This window comes from Pelmatolapia mariae, linkage group LG8, assembly GCF_036321145.2.
Source record: "Pelmatolapia mariae isolate MD_Pm_ZW linkage group LG8, Pm_UMD_F_2, whole genome shotgun sequence".
NCBI classification, from domain to species: Eukaryota; Metazoa; Chordata; class Actinopteri; order Cichliformes; family Cichlidae; genus Pelmatolapia; species Pelmatolapia mariae.
In genome coordinates, this window is record NC_086234.1 from 20,263,401 (window position 1) to 20,284,048 (window position 20,648).

Sequence of the window (20,648 nt, forward strand, 5' to 3'; positions counted from 1 at the left end):
CTTCAGAACTGCTGTAATTCTTCATGGCAGAGATTCAACAGGGTGCTGGAAACATTCCTCTGAGATTTTTGTCCATATCAACATGACAGCATCATGAAGGTGCTGCAGATTTCTTAGCTAAATATCTTTGATGTAAAACTCCTGCTCTGTTGGACTGGATCTGATAAGTGTGGAAGCCATTTAAGTGCAGTGAACTCACTGTCACATTCAAGAAACCAGTTTGAGATGATGTGAACTGACATGACATGTTATCCTGCTGGAAACAGCCTGGAGAAGATGGCTACTCTGTGATCATAAAGAGATGACCGTGTTCAGCAACAATATGGAGGATATTGGACCAAGAGGGACCAAAAATTTGCCAAGAAAATATTGATAGGATGAAATGCTTATGCTTGCATGTTGTTTATGACAAATTCTGACCCCACCATCTGAATGTCACAGCAGAAATCAAGACTCATCAGAGTCTCAGCTTCCTCTTCTGTGGTAACATCAGTGATATTTGGTGTAGTCTTCTGCTGCTGTAGCTCATTATGTTGTGTATTCAGGGACGCTCTTCTTACCTTGGTAGTAACAAGTGTTTTTTTGAGTTACTGTTGCCGTCCTATCAGCTTGAAGAAGTCTGGCTATTCTCCTCTGATCCTGCATCAACAGGACATCAAGTGTCGCTAAATGGATATTTTCTCTTTCTTGAAGCATCCTCTGTAAACCTGAGAGATGGTTGTGTTGGAAACTCCCAGTAGATAAGTAGTTTCTGAAACACTCAGAGCAGCCTGTCTTTCACAAACAACCATGCCACGTTTATATTCACTTAAATCACCTTTCCTCTCCAGTCTGATGCTCGGTTTGAATTTCAGTATGTTGTCTTGACCATGTCTACATGCTTAAATGCAAGAAGTTGCTGCCATGTGATGACTAGATATTTGTATTAATTTGTATTACAGCAGGTGAACAGACAAGGCTTCCGGATCTGAAAAGTAAGGCCAAAGTGGAAGTGGCATAAACATGCATTCGTTGTCCAGCAGGGGGCGACTCCTCTTCTTGCTAATTGTCTTGAAGTTTATAAAAAAATGCATCCACTGTTCATGTTTCTCTAATTATGTTGTGCTTTCATTTGCTAGTTTCAAGTTGCATTGAATACGATGTGTAAATTATGGTTTCATGTAGAGCAAAACAGACTATAAAATGGGGTATATTATAGATCACAGCTACTGTGTAGTACTAGCTTTGTAGTCTAGGTTTCTGGACAACACAGATATACTGGTCAGCACATGCAGCTATAAAAGAGTCGATCAATTTTGCAGGAATGCGACAGCTCGGTTTCACCTCCTTTTTAACCGAAGTCAGTCTAAAGTTTTCCAAAAGAGCTTGATTGATGGGAAAGTAAAATGGGACGGAAACAGAAGCAAGAAATGAGTTCTGCTACTCTATTTAGGATGCATCTGGTGAGAAATTAGTCTTTTCTGATTTTCTTGCTTTTCTCCCTCTGTTGATCTTCTTCATCCTCTCTCGCCCTCTTCTTCTTCTGCCAGCCCTGTCCCTTTCATAAAACTACCACACTGTGCATTTGTGGCCTAGACATGGAGGATGTTTTTTCCTGTAGCTGCCAGTTCAGTTCATGTGGACTGACCGTTGAAAGGTCAAGAAGAAGGAGCCCTGCACTGATTAATCTAACGTCTTTATTTGTGATCTGAATTAAGAATGCTGAAAAATGTCTTCACGATATCGATCTATGAAGTCTTATATTTGTGTTTTCTGATATTGAAAAGTCTGGTTTTGATTTTTTCTTCTTTTCTTTCACTCATTCCTTCTCCAGGAGGCTTTATTGAAGATTTGCCCACAATCGGCTGTGTGTTTTATCAAAATTTGACTGGCAGCTCAAAGCTCAGCGTGCAGCATCTGAAAGAAAAAAGTGAGTCAGATGTAGAAAGAGATTCAAACGTGAACATTGTTCCTTTGTGTTCCTTTTATGAAGTTATTTTGAAACAGCAAATTGAATATGTCCTTTTGAATATGCGATGAACTCACTGTGCTGGAAGGATTTTCAGTGTCACTGCACTGTCTCTTCTGCATTTCATATGCTGTATTATTTTTTTGCCCTTTGTCCCTCGCTTTCAGCTTTCATCTTATTCCATTTTAATGTTTGCAAACTAATGTCTGATGTTTGGCCCATTTATTCATAATATACTTCTTTTACATGCAAAAAGAAAAAAATTTACACATTGGGAAATATCAACACTGTGATGGTGGTGTGCTAGCCTAGCATAGTAGAGTGTAAATTATGTAAATGGCTTGCCTGGCTCTGTGCAACAGTATTGAAATTTGCCTAATCAGCACCTCTAAAAGCTCACAATGTGTAACAATGAGAAATAACTTTATGGGGGTTGGGGTGGGATTGTTCTCTGTGCTATTCTTGTTTTTGTTTTTTGAGTGGGTGCAACTTAGAGTTGTCCTCCCAGGAAATGACTATACTGTATTTCCATTTGTGTTTGTATCTATTTCCCATTTTCCTAGCAAAATATGAAGAAATGATGTGCTGTTGTACAGTATAGTGGGATGCTTAGCATTTTGTTACCTTTGGAAAAAGCTGAGCAAACTGTTTCGCTGTAATTCCCCATTTTATGCTAAGCTATAGCAAAAAGAATGATATATAACTATGGAAGGACAGAGAGCTGAAGTAGTTTTAAATGAAGTCTAGCTGTCTGACTTGTTGCAGCTCTTTGCAGATAGTTTGAAGCTTCCTGATATGATACTTCTAGGTCATCCAAACAGTCATCTAGACAGGAAAACATCAGAGCCATCGCATTGCTTTATCTCAACAAAAGCCACCCCGTACTTATCATCACAGTTTGGCTAAATTGCAGAAATTGGTGACACAAGACTCAATGTCCTATTTTCATGGGTTTTCTTCATACATTTGATTTTGAAACATCTTTGCACGCACTTTTCCTGTTATTGAAGAACTGGGTTAGTTTAAGTACCGGTATGGATGTTCAAGCGGGGGTGGAGGCATGCTCAGAGCTTCTCCCCTAGTGTGCTTCCCGGGGATAAATGCGAACAGACACAGCTGGGACAAACAGGGCAAGTCATCTGCAGAGCATTTTGCCCCCTCCAGCATCTTCAAGTCAACAGTGCATGAGTGAACTCCACCAAATGTGTTGTCAGAAATATCTCCAGCCTGCTCATGAACACGGATGGTTTGATTTTAAGTCATTACCACTTAACGTTCCTGTCTTTTTTATGCATTGGCATAAAAGCAAAAAATGGCTTAAATTTCATTTTGTTGCCTGAAAGCTTCCCATAAGACTGTTGCCTTAAAAGTGAAGTACAACCAGGAGAAACTTAAATAGTTGGTTTATTCAGTTGTGAAAAATGTGACCTCTCCTTGTACTCTTTACACAAATACATAATGTAAAAATACAATACTGTGCAAAAGTCTTGAGCCACTCTCATTTGTTTAGGAGGTGTTGCTTTTAGCAATAGTTCTCCAGATGTTCTGAAAGTCTTTCGAAGCTTTTATTTGGACATTGACTGCTTTTTCACTCATTTTCAGTTGAGTCCTAGTACCTGACCGTGTTCAGAGTAACTTTCATTTTTTCTGTTTCAAGCATAAAAAAAATGTTTTTTTCCTGACTCTGTAAAAATTGTCAAAGATAAAAGAGTTTGATCAGCATAAAACACCAACAAGATGATTTAAAGCATGGTGTGCAGTGTGTTCTTAAAAAATTTGAGGAGACTGGAGAAATGGAGGGCAAAGAAGTAGTGACAGAAAACACAAATGTTGAGTTTTCAGGGCAGTTTCTGTGGTATGAATACAAAAAAAAACCTAGACATATTCATTTGTCTTATGGAGTCCATGCTTTCCTGGGTCAGGGCTTTTCTGGCAGCGCAAGTTCATGTTTCTTGTAATTCTGCATACTTTTGGCCTATAATACACTATCTACTACAGATTAACAGTATCTGAAAGTCATGTTCTTAAAAAATAGATTCCAGCAAATGCCTGACACAGGCCCTGAGAGATGCATCTGGTCCTTCAGCTGATCCATCTACTGTTCATTGAAGACTCACCAGAAATGGTCTCAGTGGAATGGTGGCTGTCAAGAAGCCATTTTTAAGGAAGGAAAACAGGGAGAAAAGGCTGAGAGATGCCAAATTACACAAGAACAGAGTGTCTGCAGCCATCTGTAAGACACGACAGAGGCTCCGTTGTGGTTTGGGGCTCTATCTCAGCCAGTGGTGGAGATGTTAAAATTGATGGAATTATAGAATTGGAAAAGTACCATCAGATTTTGATCCACCATGCAATACCATTTGACTGGCAATGGCTTCGTTTTTCAGCATGACAATGATGCCAAGCACATCACCAGTGAAGAAAAGAAAAGAAACATGACATAAAATACAAGAACGCTTGCCTGAGAGACTTCAGGCTGTGTTGAAGAATAAATGTAGTCATGCCAAATCTTGGCTTTCAATGTTAGAATTGTACAAACTATATTTTTCCTTATATATTGTATTTCCATGCAAGTTTGTGTTGCACCTATTCCTCATATTCCTTGCAAAAGATAAAGGAATGAGTGGTTTTAGAAATGGTGGCACAAAACTTTTGCATAGTATTGTGTCTGCTTTTAGACGAGAGCATCCCCTTTTCTTTGACTCGTAAAAAAGACCAAAAAAAAAGGAAACTGTGGTTGTAGTGGCAAAGCTCATCTACAGTCTGGCTAATTGGCAGGTTAAAGCTTCCTGTCAATAATTTCCAACATCAGCAACAGCTTCTCTCGCCCTGCTTTCTCTTCTGAGAGGGTAAAACACCCTGGAGAGCTGCTCCCAGACATCAACGCATCACTTTGCCAGAATTCCACACACACACAAACACATACAGCCAAGCAGACGACAGATGTTCCAAAATACCACAACAGTGCAGATGCAGGCTGGGAAAAGCCCTGTGAGGTTTACATTGCTTCACTATAAAGCTGCCTAGGGCTTTTAGGGTTGACGTGAGCGACAAGCAGACTTTGTGACTCAGGAATCAGGAAGACAAAGAATAAAGGAAAAGTGTCCTAACACAGTGAGGTATTGGATTTCTTTTTATTTCCTCATTTGAAGTTGTGCAACAACTTCTTTTTTCCCCTCCTGCGCTGCCTTTTATGAACGTTTGTATCAGTGTGGTTCAGGGCAAGAGAGGTGAAGGAGTCGTGTGTGGGAACTACAGCAGGAAGGAAAGCACAGCTGGGAATTTTTGCCTGGAGCGAGACAGACTGGAGGTCTGTAGCATAAAAGGAGGCAAAAATAGAGGCAACATAAAGAAGAAAAGGAGAGAGAAAGAAACGAGCAAGGAGCGCAGACGATGAAGAGAAGATGAGAGGACTTAATGAGCTTTGACAAGAAGTGAAAGTGGACTTCATGAGGAGGAGTAGGGTGGAGACATGAAGATAACACAAGAAAGGGAAACTTTCCTGCACACCCCTTTTGGGGAAAAAAAAGAAAAAGAAAGGATGGCAAGGCAAATAACACAGTCACGCCACCTTAACTCATTTCTACACCTGTGCATTTTAAACATGCAGATTTAAATCTTCCTATCAGAAATCACGCAGAAAGGCGGCCAGCTTAAACACACGATAATGAAAACCCGACCTGGACCTGCACACAAGCGCTGGCACTGCCTTAGACCTGCCACGCCAGCTGGATGGGGTTTTATTCAAATCTGTTGTAATAAGCAGAAGTGCGTTGTGTTGCTTCCGAGGACTTTGCTCTCCAAGAGTGTGTGAGAGTTGTGCTTTCCGCACCCCCCACTGCACTCGCCGCTCTCTCCCTCTGCTAACCTGTAATTTGATGTTTGTGTACATACCTGCACATGCACACCCACACGCTCTACTCTCTCTCTCTCTCTCGCTCTCGCTTATATGTACACTTGCACACGCTCTCTCTCGCTCTTCCTCTGAGCAGCAGGTCCCTGGAAGCAGCCAGACTGTCACTGACTGCTGCTAGCACATGCTCGCTCTCAGCTCGGCACTTTCTTCAGTAGCTGCCAAGAGAGGAGGAGGAGGAGGAAAAGTGAGGCTGGAAGAAACAGACTGAAACACAGATAGAGAACAGAAAGAGAGAAAGAGAGACTTGGACCAACCTGTGACTGCTTGCCTCTGCCTGGCTGACTGTGTGTGTGTGTGCGAGACTGGAGGGAGACTACAAGTGATGCCTCACACAGTCCCGAGCAGCACATAGCCAGGACTTTGCTCAGCTTTCTTTGTCCCCCCCATACACCCCTCTTTCTGTTTCAATGATGAGAAGAGATCGCATCTTATTAGCTGTGACCCTCACGGCCGTCTTCTCCGCCGACCTCTACTTCATCCTCTTGCCGAAGCTGCGGAGCAAGGGCCTGACATCGGGACACTCCTGCTCATGTGGCCCCAACAAACTCACCCTCCCCCCCAGCCAAGGGGGTCTGGCCACGCCGCAGCTCTCCAACTGGACTTCTGCACCACTCCTGGACGGCACCACGTCTGAGCCTGCGTACGGAGGCTCAAAACTGGTGAGGCTTTTCTCTCACCCTCTATACAACATCCAGACTCCGGCTCTGGGGCCAGAAGAGAGACTGCTGCAGGTGGAACAGCTGATTGACTACTACAGGAGGAAGGTGTCGCACTGGGAAAGGTCAGTTTCTGGTGTCGTGTTTCATCATTCTAAATTAAGATATTTTTTTTTGTGACAACAATGCCACTGATTTTGCAATGCGTGACTTGACAGAGTTACTTCACTTTATTGTTAAATTGCGTGTTCGTTTTGGCTCAGAATTCCCACTGTGGTAGCACGTGTTGAGGCTTGACTGTGGTCAGGAGGCAGGGTCAGTGACACTGGGGCCAAACCCACCCGAGGCACACACACAAACACATGTCCATGAACTTGGATGCACTTTGTTCGTGGTGACAGGCATACACCCACAGACAGACATCCGGATCTGTAGACAATTCTGTGCGTCATAAAAACTCCAGTGTCATGTGGGCTGGGGCAGAAAACCCTGACAAACACGTCACTTCTGAGAGCCAGCATCTGGAACGGTTTCTTTAAGGTAAACAAGGATTTTTAAAACTGCCGGAGCCCATCTCAATCTTTGGGAGTTGTAGCTGTCTTGGCTTGTGAGGCTGTCTGTCTGTCTCCCTCAGAGAGATATAGATATTGGGCTCTCACAGTGGAAAATAAGAAGAATTATGAGCAATGGATCTCCCCACTGTGCTGCCTTACAAATGTGCACTAAAAAAAAGGCAGCTCACAGGCTTGTTATTGCAAAATATTGCAACAGCATCTAAACATCGCATCTACTGCACTTTTTGACAGAGACTGCATTCGTTGTGTGCATTCGTGACTTATCTGTTTCCCACAGTGTGTGTTTGGATACACGCTCTGCGGTCTGCACTTGTCCAGCGTCCTGATTACTCTGATGTGTCACTTCAAATTAAATGAATGAGGTGGTAGGAATTACAGAAAAACAAACTTGTATTTTTAGCGCTTTGCTCCATTATCTCATTTTGTTATCCGGTCTGTGATGGAGTTTGTTTGGGTGGAGAAATGGCAATCCCACTCACTGTGGTCAGCCCTTGTCATGTGGTGCCCCTCTTACCACAGACAGTATATCTTTTGGTATCAGTTTATTCTTATTCCTACTTGGAGGGGAAAGGGGGCTGGGCAGTTTAGATTTGTTAAAACTCAATTTAGAAACAGTAAAAAGCCTATATGTAAGAGACTAATAAAACTTGGCTGACTATAAATGACTAATGGAGGCAGGAGTAAAGTGGTAAATAGAACAAGTACTTCATAACACAACATGTTTTTCTTTCCTTTGCTTTAATGTATGACAAGCTCCAAAAACCTGTTGAATGTGACTTTATGCCAGGAAAGTTTGGCACCAAAGCATGCAGCTCCAAATCTGTGGCCCATGCAAAATAAAATACTAACCATAATTATTTAATACAGTCAGGACAACTCTTTTTAAAAGAAGATTGGGTTGCAAAGTGGCATGCAGAGGAAACAGCATCTACAGGCAGGGTAAAGCAAAATAAATAGCATGCTTTACATGGTGAATATTCTAGTTAATACATATTAATAACACTCAGATGCCTGCCTGTCAATCCCTACCAGCAGTTCTTAAGCTTGTCATCTTAGGTTCAGTGTAAGCATCTCTTTAAATCAGCTACTCTGTTGTTTTAAATAACATAGGATTAACAATGGCTTTACAGAAAATTGATGTGTTTACAAATGTTAACCATTTATTTAGGGCTCTGATAATAGGGAGTTGACAGCATCCTGTATCCCACAGCTAACATCTGTCCTATGTGTTATTCGTCGTCCTCAGACATATGAAGCTCTACAGTGAGGCAGCGGCTCTGGCTAACATCACTGTGACTAAGCATGAGGTGACCTACGACCCTGATGCCAGCTGGCTGAAGTTCCACCTGGGAATAAATCGCTATGCTCTGTACTCCCGTGATGACCCTACTGTCCTTCAACTTATCAAGGACATGCAGAGCATGACAGTTATCAGTGCAGGTGAAGGTCAGATGGGATTTGGAGCGTCTAGCTCGATGATGTCGGGGAAAGAGTGTCGGCTTTCTGTGTTTTTGCTGTACTGTCATATCCCTCATGGGGTCTAATTTTGTGAACTGGGTGGAATTTTACATGTAGTGCAGTATAATTGAATAAATATGCAATGAAAAACGCTTCTGTTAATATAAAGGAGTTTTGTACAATTATATGCCTTTCTTTATAGATTTTATGAAGTCTACAGTAGGAAAGATATAATATCAGTACAAGAGCAACCAAACAGCTGATTGTATTGTATTGTAAAGCTCCTTTGCAACACAGGACTCTAATGTTTTTTACAGTAAGGACTGTTCAGCTAGCGTTTTATGCAGATGGCAAATCTAGCACCCATTACTTTTCTGGAATTAGACAGGTACATTCCCTGCACTAAGTGTGCTAATTTATTACCTAACAAGTTCATTGTCTTACAGATTACACTCAAGATGAGAAAGCCCTAAAAGGAGCGTGTGATTGCACCCAAGGTATGACCACGTCATCGCCACCTGTAATGAGCCTTTTATCCATTCGGGGACTTTGGGCTTTTATTTTCTTTACCTCATATCTCATGTTGTGCAACCGCATGAGTCTGATTTCTCACTAGCCTCTTTGTTTCTCTTTTTGTTTCCCTTCCTCTCTGCCTCTCTCTCACTCTGCCTTTTCTGCTTGGCAGTACCATGAGAGACAAACACACTGTTGCCTTTGTGATAGTGAGGATTTTTGGTTTTTCTATTGGCACCAAAATCCAGATTTGTCTTTCTGTATAAGACACTTTGCTCTGGGGGCAAATAAAACCCAGGAATTAGTCTGCGTTCAAAGGCAGAGCTCTTAATTAAGCGTTTGATGTCTGCACGCGCCGAGGGAAGCCAACGTTTCTTACCACCTACGCTGCCATCTCCTACTTTACTTCTGAGCAGCACGCAAACCAAAGCTACGGATGGATAATTGAAAGTTAGTGACATGCCAAACAATAGATGCTACTGAGCTGTTCACTAAGTAAAATTAATGCTTACAAATTGATAGAATACACAAGTAAGTGCTGTAAAAGCGTCGCAGGTAAAAATGTAAACATTAAGGAGGACAAATAGCTCATTATTGGTTTTATATGTTAGATTTTTCTCCCAGCTACGTTTCTTCTTCTTCCACGCTGACTTGTCTGACCTGTCTCGTCTGTGCTTTGTCAGCATCCCTGCGCAGTGAAGTGCATGACCACACAAACATCACTCAGTGCCAAGAAGAAACAAGCAACAAAACAATCGCTACCCCCCACAGTTTAAATTTAACCTTCTCATTATTTCAGTCACCAAAGAGCGACGTAATTCATCGGCCACAGAAGCTGTTTGTGCCAGTTGGATTCGCGTTGAGTCATTTCCAGAAATGGTTTTATATTATAAACCTTGCTTGATTGTTAACTACTAAGAACCTGGAGTTTCACTGAGCACTGTGGGGAGGGGGTGCTTGTATGTGCTGATCTGGACTACTGCTGTGACACAATATGGAGCCAGTCAGAGAAAGCGCAGGGTGCATCCAATTACCTTATTACACGGGCGAGGCTAGACAATGATTCACATTTTGCAAATCTAAAATCTTAAAATAATGAGTCAGTTTGTATGCTGTTTGCTTTTCCCTGGCCAAAAACATTGCGATAAGTGTGGAGTGGAAGTCATGTAGTGCAAATGTTGTGGTACAAAAAAATGTCTTTATCTCGCACCACACATCATGTTTCTGTGTGTCTTCCCGCAGTGGTGAAGCCCAGCGGACATCACCTGAAACTGGCCCTGAAAATGCGCAACCTAGCTAAAGCCATGTTTAAACCAATGAGGTGAGGAAACCTAGTTGGTTATTTTCAGTTGGTGAAATCAATGAAATCACACACAAACATGAAATGCTGAGTTAGGTTACATAGCATGCTATTACAGTACTCAGTCTATGTCATGTTCATGGTAAATTTATGTCAGTCAAAAGCCTCGAGTTGGCCATCTGTAATGTCTTGATTATATATTGCAGAGTGTTGGAACTGACAGTTTGATCGCTCTGTGTGCGTGCATGTGTGTGTGTCTGTGTGTGTGTGTCAGGCAGCAGAGGGACGAGGAGACTCCAGAAGACGTCTTCTATTTCGTTGACCTCCAGAGACACAATGCAGAGATTGCTGCTTTTCATCTGGACAGGTGCAGCCTCATTATCCCTCACTGTTTTCACGTCTTCTCAGTCATTGCTGTGTGACTGCTTTGCTTGCTGGGGTTAATTTTAGTTTTGATTGCACACATGTTATTTTATTGATCTCAGTTATGTCCTTGTATATACAAAGGTACTATGACTGTTTTTGGAGGGAGGACGAATGCGACCAAATGGGAGGAAAAAAGCTTATTTATCACTTTGATTCATTTTCTTTTTATCTTAGTCAATTATCCAATTCATTTCTTGAGGGGAATGATAACATCTGATCCAGATTTCATTATAACCCATAAAAATGACCAAAAGCCAGCCCCAGCTTCCTCCCACAGTCAGAAGACTTGCATGTTAGGTTAATTAGTGAGTCTAAATAGCCAGAAGGTATGAATGTGAGTGACAGCTGTGGACAGATAGCCAGTCTATTGCAGTGCCAATACACTGCAATAGACTGGCTATCTGTCTGTGGTGTACCCTGCCTCTAGCTGTATGCCAGCTAGGCTCTGCCACCTCTGTGCCTCTAAATAACTTCAGTGACTGAAGTCATCACAGCAGGCAGCATGGTGGTGCGATGATTTGCACTGTTGCCCCACTCCAAGAAGTTCCTGGGTTTTAATCCACCATCTGGCCATGGCCTTTTTTGTGTGGACTTTCCACATTCTCACCATGTCTATGTGGGTACTTCAGCTTCCTCCCACAGTCCAAAGAACATGCTATTAGTGGGGTTAGGTTAATTTGTGGTTCTAAATTGCCCATAGGTGTAAATGTGAGTGTCTGTGTTTGCCCTGTGACAGACTGGCCAGGATGTACCCCACCTCTTACCTTAAGACAGCTGGGGTAAGCTCCACCTTGGTTTGTGATTGGTTACACTAAGAATGTGAATATAGTAAACAAACAAGCTTAAAATCCGCATGGTTAGATGACAGTATTTGGCCACTCAATGATAGACTGTATATAAAAGATGGATGCATGACATCACATTTTTTAACTTCTATTCTAAAGTCTCAAATGCTAGCTAGCTAGCAAGCTGCATCCACATACACAAATGTTTGCTAATTAGTGCTAATGAATAAATAATTGCATTAAAAATGCTCCAAAAGGTACTGCAAACATGGTCGAGAGGTACATTTTAGTTACTTGAATAAGCTAAGAAGCACTTGGCAGATGTGTCTAGCAACTACAACTGCCTGTGTTAACATCAAAGTGTCATGTATCAATTTGTGGCTGGCAGTTTTGCGGACCCAAATTGCAGACATGCAGATGAAAATTGAATTTAAACACTGTTATTACTAAACTGAAATCTGTAAATGAATAAACAGAGCCACACACACACACGACAAGGAACAGAGGGAGACACAGGATGACGAGAGGCTGGGCAACAGGTGGCATGCAGCTGGAACAAATGCAACTAACGAAACAGGGGAAGCATAACTGAACATAATTTACTTGAGACAAGGGACTGTCAAAATAAAACAGGAAGTGACATGCACACTGAGACTCAGACAAGGACATGTTAGCTTACTGGGACAGAGGATAAACAGACATGGAAACACACAACAGACTGGGAAGACAAAACACAGACTGGACATGAAAAGGGGAACAGACATAAAAGCAAGCAATAACCAAAACTAGAACATAACCAAAGCGCAGAAGCTCCTAACTAAACATAACCATCTCATAACTCCAGAGAATAAGAATGTCGAAACAACTTTATAAACCTGGATCAAAGACCCACAACCATGACACAAAGTATGAGTGAAAGTAGCCGTCCTCCTAATGATTCAACTCTGAGCCTTGGCAAACTTTTTTTGTGGGTATGTTATATAAGAATTTGCCCCAAGTGACCATTCACAAAATTCTTACTTTAGATTTTTCCATTTCCGTGCTGAATTTTACATCCTGATGTTAGGATCGGATCTAAACATTGCGAAACTCTTTCTAAAATGTATAAAACAAAAATCCTAAAATTGACCAAAAATAAATCCAATTTAATTCCATTTTTTTTCTATAGCACCAAATCACTACAACAGTCATCTAAAGGCACTTACGATTTTGTAAGGTAAAGACCCTATAATAATAATCCATTTTTAGATTTATGGATCCGTCCATTATGTCTTAGAGAGGAAGTGATGAAATTAAAGAATCCTCAGAGACGATGTGGCAGCATTCTTGTAATAGCCACATTCAAAAACATCCTTAAAATCCCAAACCGTCTCCAACAATTAAGTCTAAAAAAACAGGTCCCCCTCTGCGAACGAATGTATCATGGAGCCTTGAAAAAGATTGCAACATTTTGACACACCCTCAGATTTCCCAACTTGCTGATCAGTTTAAACCACAGTGTTTGGACACAGATGAGGACACGCTTATCTTTATGCAATTACACATTGGCTGAGGCGAGGTGATTCACTCATCTGAACTAGACGGTATCATTAACAGGCCCACACACACACAGTGTTAAGTCACAGACAGAAAACAACTCCAGCACCACGTCAACAGCTCGAACAATTACTGTAATTACTCTCAAACAGTGCCTTTTCTCCTTATCTGCTCATACTTTATCTGTTATTCTTTAAAAAGTGAGAATGTTGTACAATTCCTGTTCCTGTTTTCTTTTTTTAAATTTTAATTGGCTATGTGTGTAATCTGTGGCAGTGTGTTGCCTCTCTCTCTTTGTTGTGTCTCACTTGCCAGAAGCCCTCATCATTATCACTCGCAATCAGGGGCTGGGGAATGCCAACCATTTTAGAAACAGCAATTCGGCATGACACGCTGATTGTTGTTTGATTACTATTTGCGAGACATGACTAAAACTCTGCCTCTGGGGAGTACAAGCTCTCGATAGTTTATATGAACGCAGCCAGCTGGATTACACAGCACGGCGGCTGTCAAGCGGACTCATTCACTGATAAGAATCAGTAAAATCAGTGAAAGTGGAGCGTGGGCTCCTGTGAGATGAGGATTTAAAGTTGATAAGACTACCATCACCTTTGGAAGGTTTACACTGCATTAATATTTATGCCAGCACGAGCTGTCTCCCTACACGAGTAAAGGGTTTTCCTCTGAATCACATCAATATATTTTCTAGGATCCTAGACTTCCGGAGAGTTCCTCCAGTGGTTGGCAGGCTGGTGAACATCACTAGTGAAGTCCTAAAAGTAACCCAGAATGAAGACCTACGAGCTGTGTTCTTCACCTCCCCGGGTAAAAAAAAAACATCAGTTCCTCAAAGTAATACCTTTAGATTAGACTCAACGCTTATGCCTGTATGTTAAATATAAGCTCCTTTACAATAGTTCAAATACTTGATTGACACATGAATAGTGTTTCTCAGTAGCTGTGCATCTGATCGGCAGCTTGTTTATCTCTGCCCTTTGCATATCTTTGCAAACAAGCATGTCTGCGTGAAGCTAAGATGATCCGCGAGTTATTTTTACTCAGTTTGATGTTTGTTTGTGTTTTTCCTTGCTGTTGATATGGCATCCAGCTAGGGGGAAAGGCAGAGCTGATCGGAAAGCATGTAATTGGAAGTGAACAGAAAAACTCATTTTGCATTCTTCCGTTTTTGTTCTGCTTCCCAAACAGCAAACAACACGTGTTTCTTTGCCAAGTGCCTGTATGTGTGCAAGACAGAATATGCAGCGTGCGGGAGCCCCGACCTGCTGGAGGGCTCCCTGTCCGCCTACCTGCCGGGCCTCAGCATTGCTCCCCGCATCTCCATCCCCAGCCCGTGGATCCGTTCCTACACCTTCACCGGACGGGAGGAGTAAGACCTCATTTTTTTTAATGCAGCACAAAACTGTTTAACTGCCAGCAAGCATTCTGCAAAATGGTGAGCTGGCGGTTGTTGATGGCAGTTGTTCAGCTTGAGGCTGAAGGGATGAATTTTTCAGCAGTTGCAAGACAAGCTGGTTGATGCACGAGCCAAATTCTTAAATGATTTCAGCTTTACTGACACCAGTTATTATGCAGAATGCTTGTAAATTCACTGGTAAACAGTGCATTCAAGTTCATTCTTGGCACACAGTCCACTGTTGCAAGATTTTAGACTTAAAGTCTGTTTTCCAGTGACCAAGCCTGTCATCAACTTAAAAGGTTAGGCCAAATCTTGCCATGTAGACAACAGAGAACCGGTCCAAATATCACTTTAGTTATGAGAGTAAGTTTCATTTAGTTTATCCAGACAGGAAGCAATAAATTTCACATTTATCAGAAGCTCCTTAACCAACACACTCTTCCTGTCCTGCCTAGATTCCAATCAGTCAGCAATTTTTATGGACGATGATGTACTCTGTCACACTGCAAAGCAGCTAAAACCGCTCCCTTCAACCTGATAACGTTAAAATAATGAGACGCTTGTCTCAGAGTCCTTATCTTAATGCAGTCGAGAATCTGTGGAAGCTCACTGAGGACAAAATTAAGGCTCCATCCTGCAGGAACAGATGTCCTCAAGTCATTCCAAGAAAGTGGTATCCATCACATCCTGCCGGTTTTTGAAAACTGGACCAATAATAATTTTCTGTATTTTGCTACTAATTGCTGCTGTGGTCACTGTTCTGTGACTCAGATCACAATTCTTTATAAAACTTCTCATTTAAGTTTTTAATTCTGATATAGAATATTTTAGTTTTGTTAACTTTAAACAGGAATAAGTAGTGGTGGTGGAATTCAGGAAAATATGATAATAATAAGACAACAATATCTCTGCTGTGTATATACAGTTAATTTAATGGATATTTCTTGCTACTAAAACATGAGTGTCATTTTCCATAAATCAGAGTGCAAGATTTCAAAGACTTTTTATTTACTATAGCATCCATTATTTTTAAGGCCTGTTTATATCATTAAAAAAACCTCAGTGACTTTGTCACACAAAATAAATAATGCAGTTTAGAGGCCTCCTGACTTTTTAGAAGACCCTGTTATCAGGTTACATCGTTGTAATAACATATTAACATTGTACTGTATAATGCATTTTAGAGCATCATACATCCAGTTGATGCCTTTTAAAGGGAAGATTTTGCTTATTTTAGCAAGACTAACCAGATTCTGCAATTACCACAGGTCTGTAGAGTTATTACCAGTTAATTGCATTTGGGGCCTTATGAAATTAAAAAATGTGGCAAAGCAAGCACTAAACTGTTAAGACGTAAATAAAATAAAATAAAATACAGCATCTGTCTACTCAGTTCTGAATGCTTGCAGAGTGTTAAGAAATGAGGGAGGCAACACAGTGTTAAACATCAACCCCTTTGTTTTGCTGGAGCATCACATTCAAAAAAAAGTTGTCGCTAATTTATTTTAATTGCTTCATTTTCCAAAGAATATTCTCCATCGGCTCCTTTTAATTTCCTCTCGTTTATGCTTCTTTCAAAAGGTGGGAAGTGAATCCTTTCTACTGCGACACAATAAAGCAGCAGTACCCCTATAACTCAGGAAACAGGCTCCTAAACATCATAGACATGTCCATCTTCGACTTTCTCATAGGTATTTCATTACCTCTGCATTATAAACTGTTCATGTAGCGTCAGATATTTTATATTGCGACAATCTAGCTACATGTGTAGAGGTTTGTTCCTCTCGCTAAAGTCATGCCTTCGTTACAGGGAACATGGACAGACACCACTATGAGATTTTTACCAAGTTTGGGGATGAAGGCTTCCTTCTTCACTTGGACAATGCCAGAGGGTGAGACAGAACCGCTGCTGAGCACTAAATGATGATGCCTTAGTTTGCTGTGGGGGTTTAACGTGTGTGTTGTTTATGCACCAGGTTTGGGAAGCACACTAAAGATGAGATGTCCATCCTGTCTCCACTGTCCCAGTGCTGCATGTGAGTATGACTCAGTCTATGGAAGTTGTGTACATAAGGGCATAAGTGCATTAGTACATTTTACCCAAATAATCCACAGATATCAAAGATGAAAGTTTATTAGAGTGAAATGGAGTCTCATCTCAGGCCCTCCAAGGTTTGGAGGCCCATCTCCCCCCACCACTTCCCCTGCCGGTGGCGGACGCCCTCAGACATCGGTGCGTTGGTGGTTCTCTGCCTCCGGGGGTGGGCGCCCAGGTACCCACCGGCTCACTCCTTGGCGGCTGCTTATTGGGGCCTGGAGCCTGGGGCTCGCTCGGGCCACTTTGGGGATGGGGTGCCCTCGGCCTCACGGCCCGGGGCTCGGCCACTCAGGCACAGCTGGCTGCCGGCGGAGCTCACGGGCACGTCACTGCAACCCCCCCTGGCTTCTGCTCCGCGGCTGCTGAGTGACCCCTCATCTGGGACTCTCCTCAGCTCTTTCTGGGATAGTGGCGCGGCTGCCCCTCTGTTGGTCTTCCTTGGTCTCTTGTGTTCTGGGGGCCTTTGGATGTCTGGAGTCTTGATCTCCTCCATACCTGCTTCATGCCCTGGAGGTCGGGGCAGTGGCCCCCCACACCCTCTAGCAGATCATTACATGAAGGAACCTTTTAAAAACAAGCGCGTTCATGCTCACAGGTGTACACACGGGTGATCACACACACAAATTACACCCTTTTTGGCTCCTACCTCAAAGCACACTGTGCGCTGTCGATCTCACGTGCTGCACAATAATGTTTAATATTTAGTATTTACTGTCATATTCTCATATATCATTGTGATCTTGTTTATTACTCTCGTTTTCTTCTGCTTGCTTTCTTTTTTCTTTCTCAACAGGTGATCCAGGTGATCGATATATGTATTTTTTGTCTGCTTATTCTGTTGGTTTTTGTTTTTTGCCCTTTTTCCCCGTCCCTCTTCTCAGGTTTTTTTCTTTCCCTCTTTCTTTCTCCACATTCTCTCCTCCAGTCAAGTCTGTCCCGTATTCAGCAAGTGAAAATAAAATAAACAATAAAAAGTTGAATCAAATGGACCATTACGGCAAGGCTGGGATGGTCCATTTGGTAAAGTAAATCCGTTGGGCATCTTTCTTCGCCTTTAGACAATAATTCTGATGGCAAAAGAACCAAACGGGACAGGTTAAAAAAAAAAAAAAAAAAAAGAGTGAAATGGAGTCTTCTTTTTTTTTTAAATGAAATCTGTGAAGGAATTAAGGAAACTAATTTCTCTTCTCCTGTTGATCGTGTGCTCTGCCCTGTCCTCTTACCCCCAGGATAAAGCAATCCACACTGCTGAGGTTGCAGCTCCTGGCCCAATCGGAGTTCAGGCTCAGCGATGTGATGAGGGAGTCCCTGCAGGAAGACTCTTTAAGGCCCATCCTGACAGAGCCCCACCTGTTGGCCCTGGACCGCAGGTTGCAGAAGGTTCTCCGAGTGGTCCACCGGTGCGTCCGGAGGCTGGGCAAAGACGAAGTGATCACTAAGGACTTTGTTAAATCCACAGTGACTCCCGAGGCTGCCACAGACGGGACGATGCAAAGGTAACAGAGGATGCGCTCGGCTTCTGGCTGCTCGGGAAGAGACTCGTAAAAATAAGACTTGATATATTTTTATTAGGAAAAAGCCGTGAGTCTTCATCACAGAAGGAAGGAGTCTCTGACATCTTCACATGTTTAAATAAAGACCCTGTTTTTCTTTTCTTTTCTTTTTTTTAATGAAATAAATTGAAGCTTTGTGAGTGGAAACTAACAGCATCTGATAGGTAGAGCCACCATTGGCGTTAGTATTTATAAGGTAGAGCTGCGATGCACTGGATCAGCTGTTTTTTTTAAATGATTGTTGGTTTACACTGTGGATGTGGAAAGAAAGCTCTGCGTGTCCGTGACATATAATCAGAAAATAAAGTCTTTATGTGATGACTCTGCGAGTTCTGAGAAGAAGTTATCACCTTAGAGCGGCAGACTGTGTGTGTGCGCGCTCAGACATATGTTTGTGAGAAAAGTGCTACCTATTAAACAGCCACTTAGTTTACTCCACCCTGTTTTCCAGACTTGTAATCCTCCGTCTCATCAGAGTGTTTAAACAGCTTCACGACGTCACCGTCAGCTCCGCCAGGCAAGGATACAGAAACAGCAAACCCAAAGCAATTAGCAAATATGCATTTCGTTGCACCACACTAATAACTCTCACCCAAGCGGACTTATTCCTGGTATAAATTGTGAATGTGAGGTTTTCGTCTGAACATGTCAGAGCTTTGACCCGTTCATTCCCTTTGTTCTCCTCCAACTAACCTGATAAGTCTGCGTTGCTCTGTGATGTAGAGTAAGATAAATAACCACAGCTATTTTTAAGAGACTTTAGAGCCAAGTGGAGTCAGACTTGAGCTTGACAAAGCAGACAGAGTGGCTGATAAGGATCCTTTACTTAAAACAGGCCCTCAAGCACAGGTAAATCCCTTCATACCGAAGCATTTATACAATACGCCTTCTCTAAAAGCTTTCAGTGAATGAATGTCTAAAATAAAAGATTTACCAAAGGAAAGCACAGAGAGGATTTCCAAATAACCAGTAGTTAAAGTTTGGAGTAACATAAATGTTGGGTCATAATGCCAAATACAACAATCTAACTTTAAATGTGCTCAGTTGAATAATATCTGCTAAAGATGGAGTTTTAAAAAGCTTCAGGAAAAAACAAATTTATTATAAACTGGACAAAATTCTCAAATGAGGAATGAAGAATTGTATCTGTTGTTTAAATTGTTTAATTGAGGCTTTTGCTTGTTGAGCAAATCAATGTTATTTATTTTTCTGTGCAATACCTCCACCTAGTGTGCAAATTTGATATTACATGTTTTTGAAACTACAGGGACATGGCGGGCAGGTGCTTTTTTAAAACCTTTTTTTTTTAATTTACAATTAGATATTTCGAGGTGTTGAACTGCTGGTTGGGTATTTTATGAAATAAGAAGAATGAGGTTTGGACGCTGGGAAAACAATAATACAAGCAAACAAGCATGCAGACCCAGACAAAAAGAGTCACAAAAACAGAAACAGATCTGTCCACCATCAGCTCCAATTTAATAATTAAATTCTTAAAACAGTCTTGTAATGATGACATTGTGATGCAGGGAATCTTCCTGAGGAAAACATGTATTTCACAGTTATTTGTCACAGTTAATTAGTATATTCTAATGTCTTAAACTATCCAAGTAATTATTAAAGCACCTGAAGCCATTACACTACAGTTATTACAAGGATTATACATTGGACTGTGTAAAAGTCTCAAAACACCAGTCATTACTTTATGTTTCACTAGGAAAATGAAAAATAGGTTTAGTGATTTAATGAAATATGCAAACATACATGTACATACAGTATATAAAGCAAAAGTTTGTACAATTTTAATGAGCTTGAAAGTCAATATTTGTTATGACCACCTTAATTCTTCAGCACAGCCTGAACTCTCTTAGGCAGCTTTCTTTAAATAGTCTTCAGGAGTAGTTCTCCAGGCTTCTTGAAGGACATTCAAAGCTCTTCTTTGACTGGCTTTTGTTCTGTTCTCTGTGTCAACATGATCCCACACTGCTTCAAAAATGTTGCAATCCAGGCTTGAAGGAGGCAGGTCCATGACTAATAGTGTTGCACTGTGTGTTTGGTACGTTTTCCCAGCATCGTACGTTTAAAAATTAAACCACTGGCTATCAGATTCTTTCCAGGTGATATTGAATGGTGGATCAAAATCTGACAGTACTTTTCTAAGGTCATAATTCCATCAGTTTTGACAGGATCTCCCACAACACTGGCTGAAAATGCAGCCACAAACCATGACAGAGCCTCCACTGCGATGGCTGTAGACACTCACTGTAGTACCTCTCTCCCAACTACTTCAAACACCTTCAAGACAATTTGAACCAAAATTTTAAAGTTGGATTCATCACTCCATCAGAGCTATTGTCACTGATTTTAGTGCAGCACTTGTGTAGTTTGGCATGCCTCAGCTTTTTCTCTCTTTCTTAAGAACACCTTCTTGACAGCCACACTTCCACTGAGACCATTTCTGATGAGG

At 41.6% G+C, this 20,648-nt stretch overlaps 2 protein-coding genes across 2 annotated transcripts in view; both read left to right on the forward strand.

The window, feature by feature from the left end:
• LOC134632988 (WD repeat-containing protein 64) overlaps window positions 1-6,026 on the forward strand; it is a 22,809-nt gene extending 16,783 nt beyond the window's left edge. The window contains exons 18-19 of the mRNA XM_063481862.1: window positions 1,814-1,909; window positions 5,941-6,026. Coding sequence (XP_063337932.1) covers window positions 1,814-1,867 — 54 coding nt within the window. The 3' untranslated portion in view covers window positions 1,868-1,909; window positions 5,941-6,026. The remainder of the gene's footprint in view (window positions 1-1,813; window positions 1,910-5,940) is intronic.
• fam20a (FAM20A golgi associated secretory pathway pseudokinase) lies at window positions 4,646-18,496 on the forward strand. The gene is made up of 11 exons (XM_063481455.1): window positions 4,646-6,645; window positions 8,342-8,535; window positions 9,000-9,050; window positions 10,309-10,387; window positions 10,641-10,733; window positions 13,823-13,938; window positions 14,320-14,500; window positions 16,112-16,221; window positions 16,341-16,422; window positions 16,507-16,566; window positions 17,858-18,496. Exons 1-11 carry the CDS (start codon window positions 6,272-6,274, stop codon window positions 18,126-18,128), a joined length of 1,611 nt encoding a protein of 536 aa, XP_063337525.1. The 5' UTR covers window positions 4,646-6,271; the 3' UTR covers window positions 18,129-18,496.
• The last annotated feature ends 2,152 nt before the right edge of the window (window positions 18,497-20,648 follow it).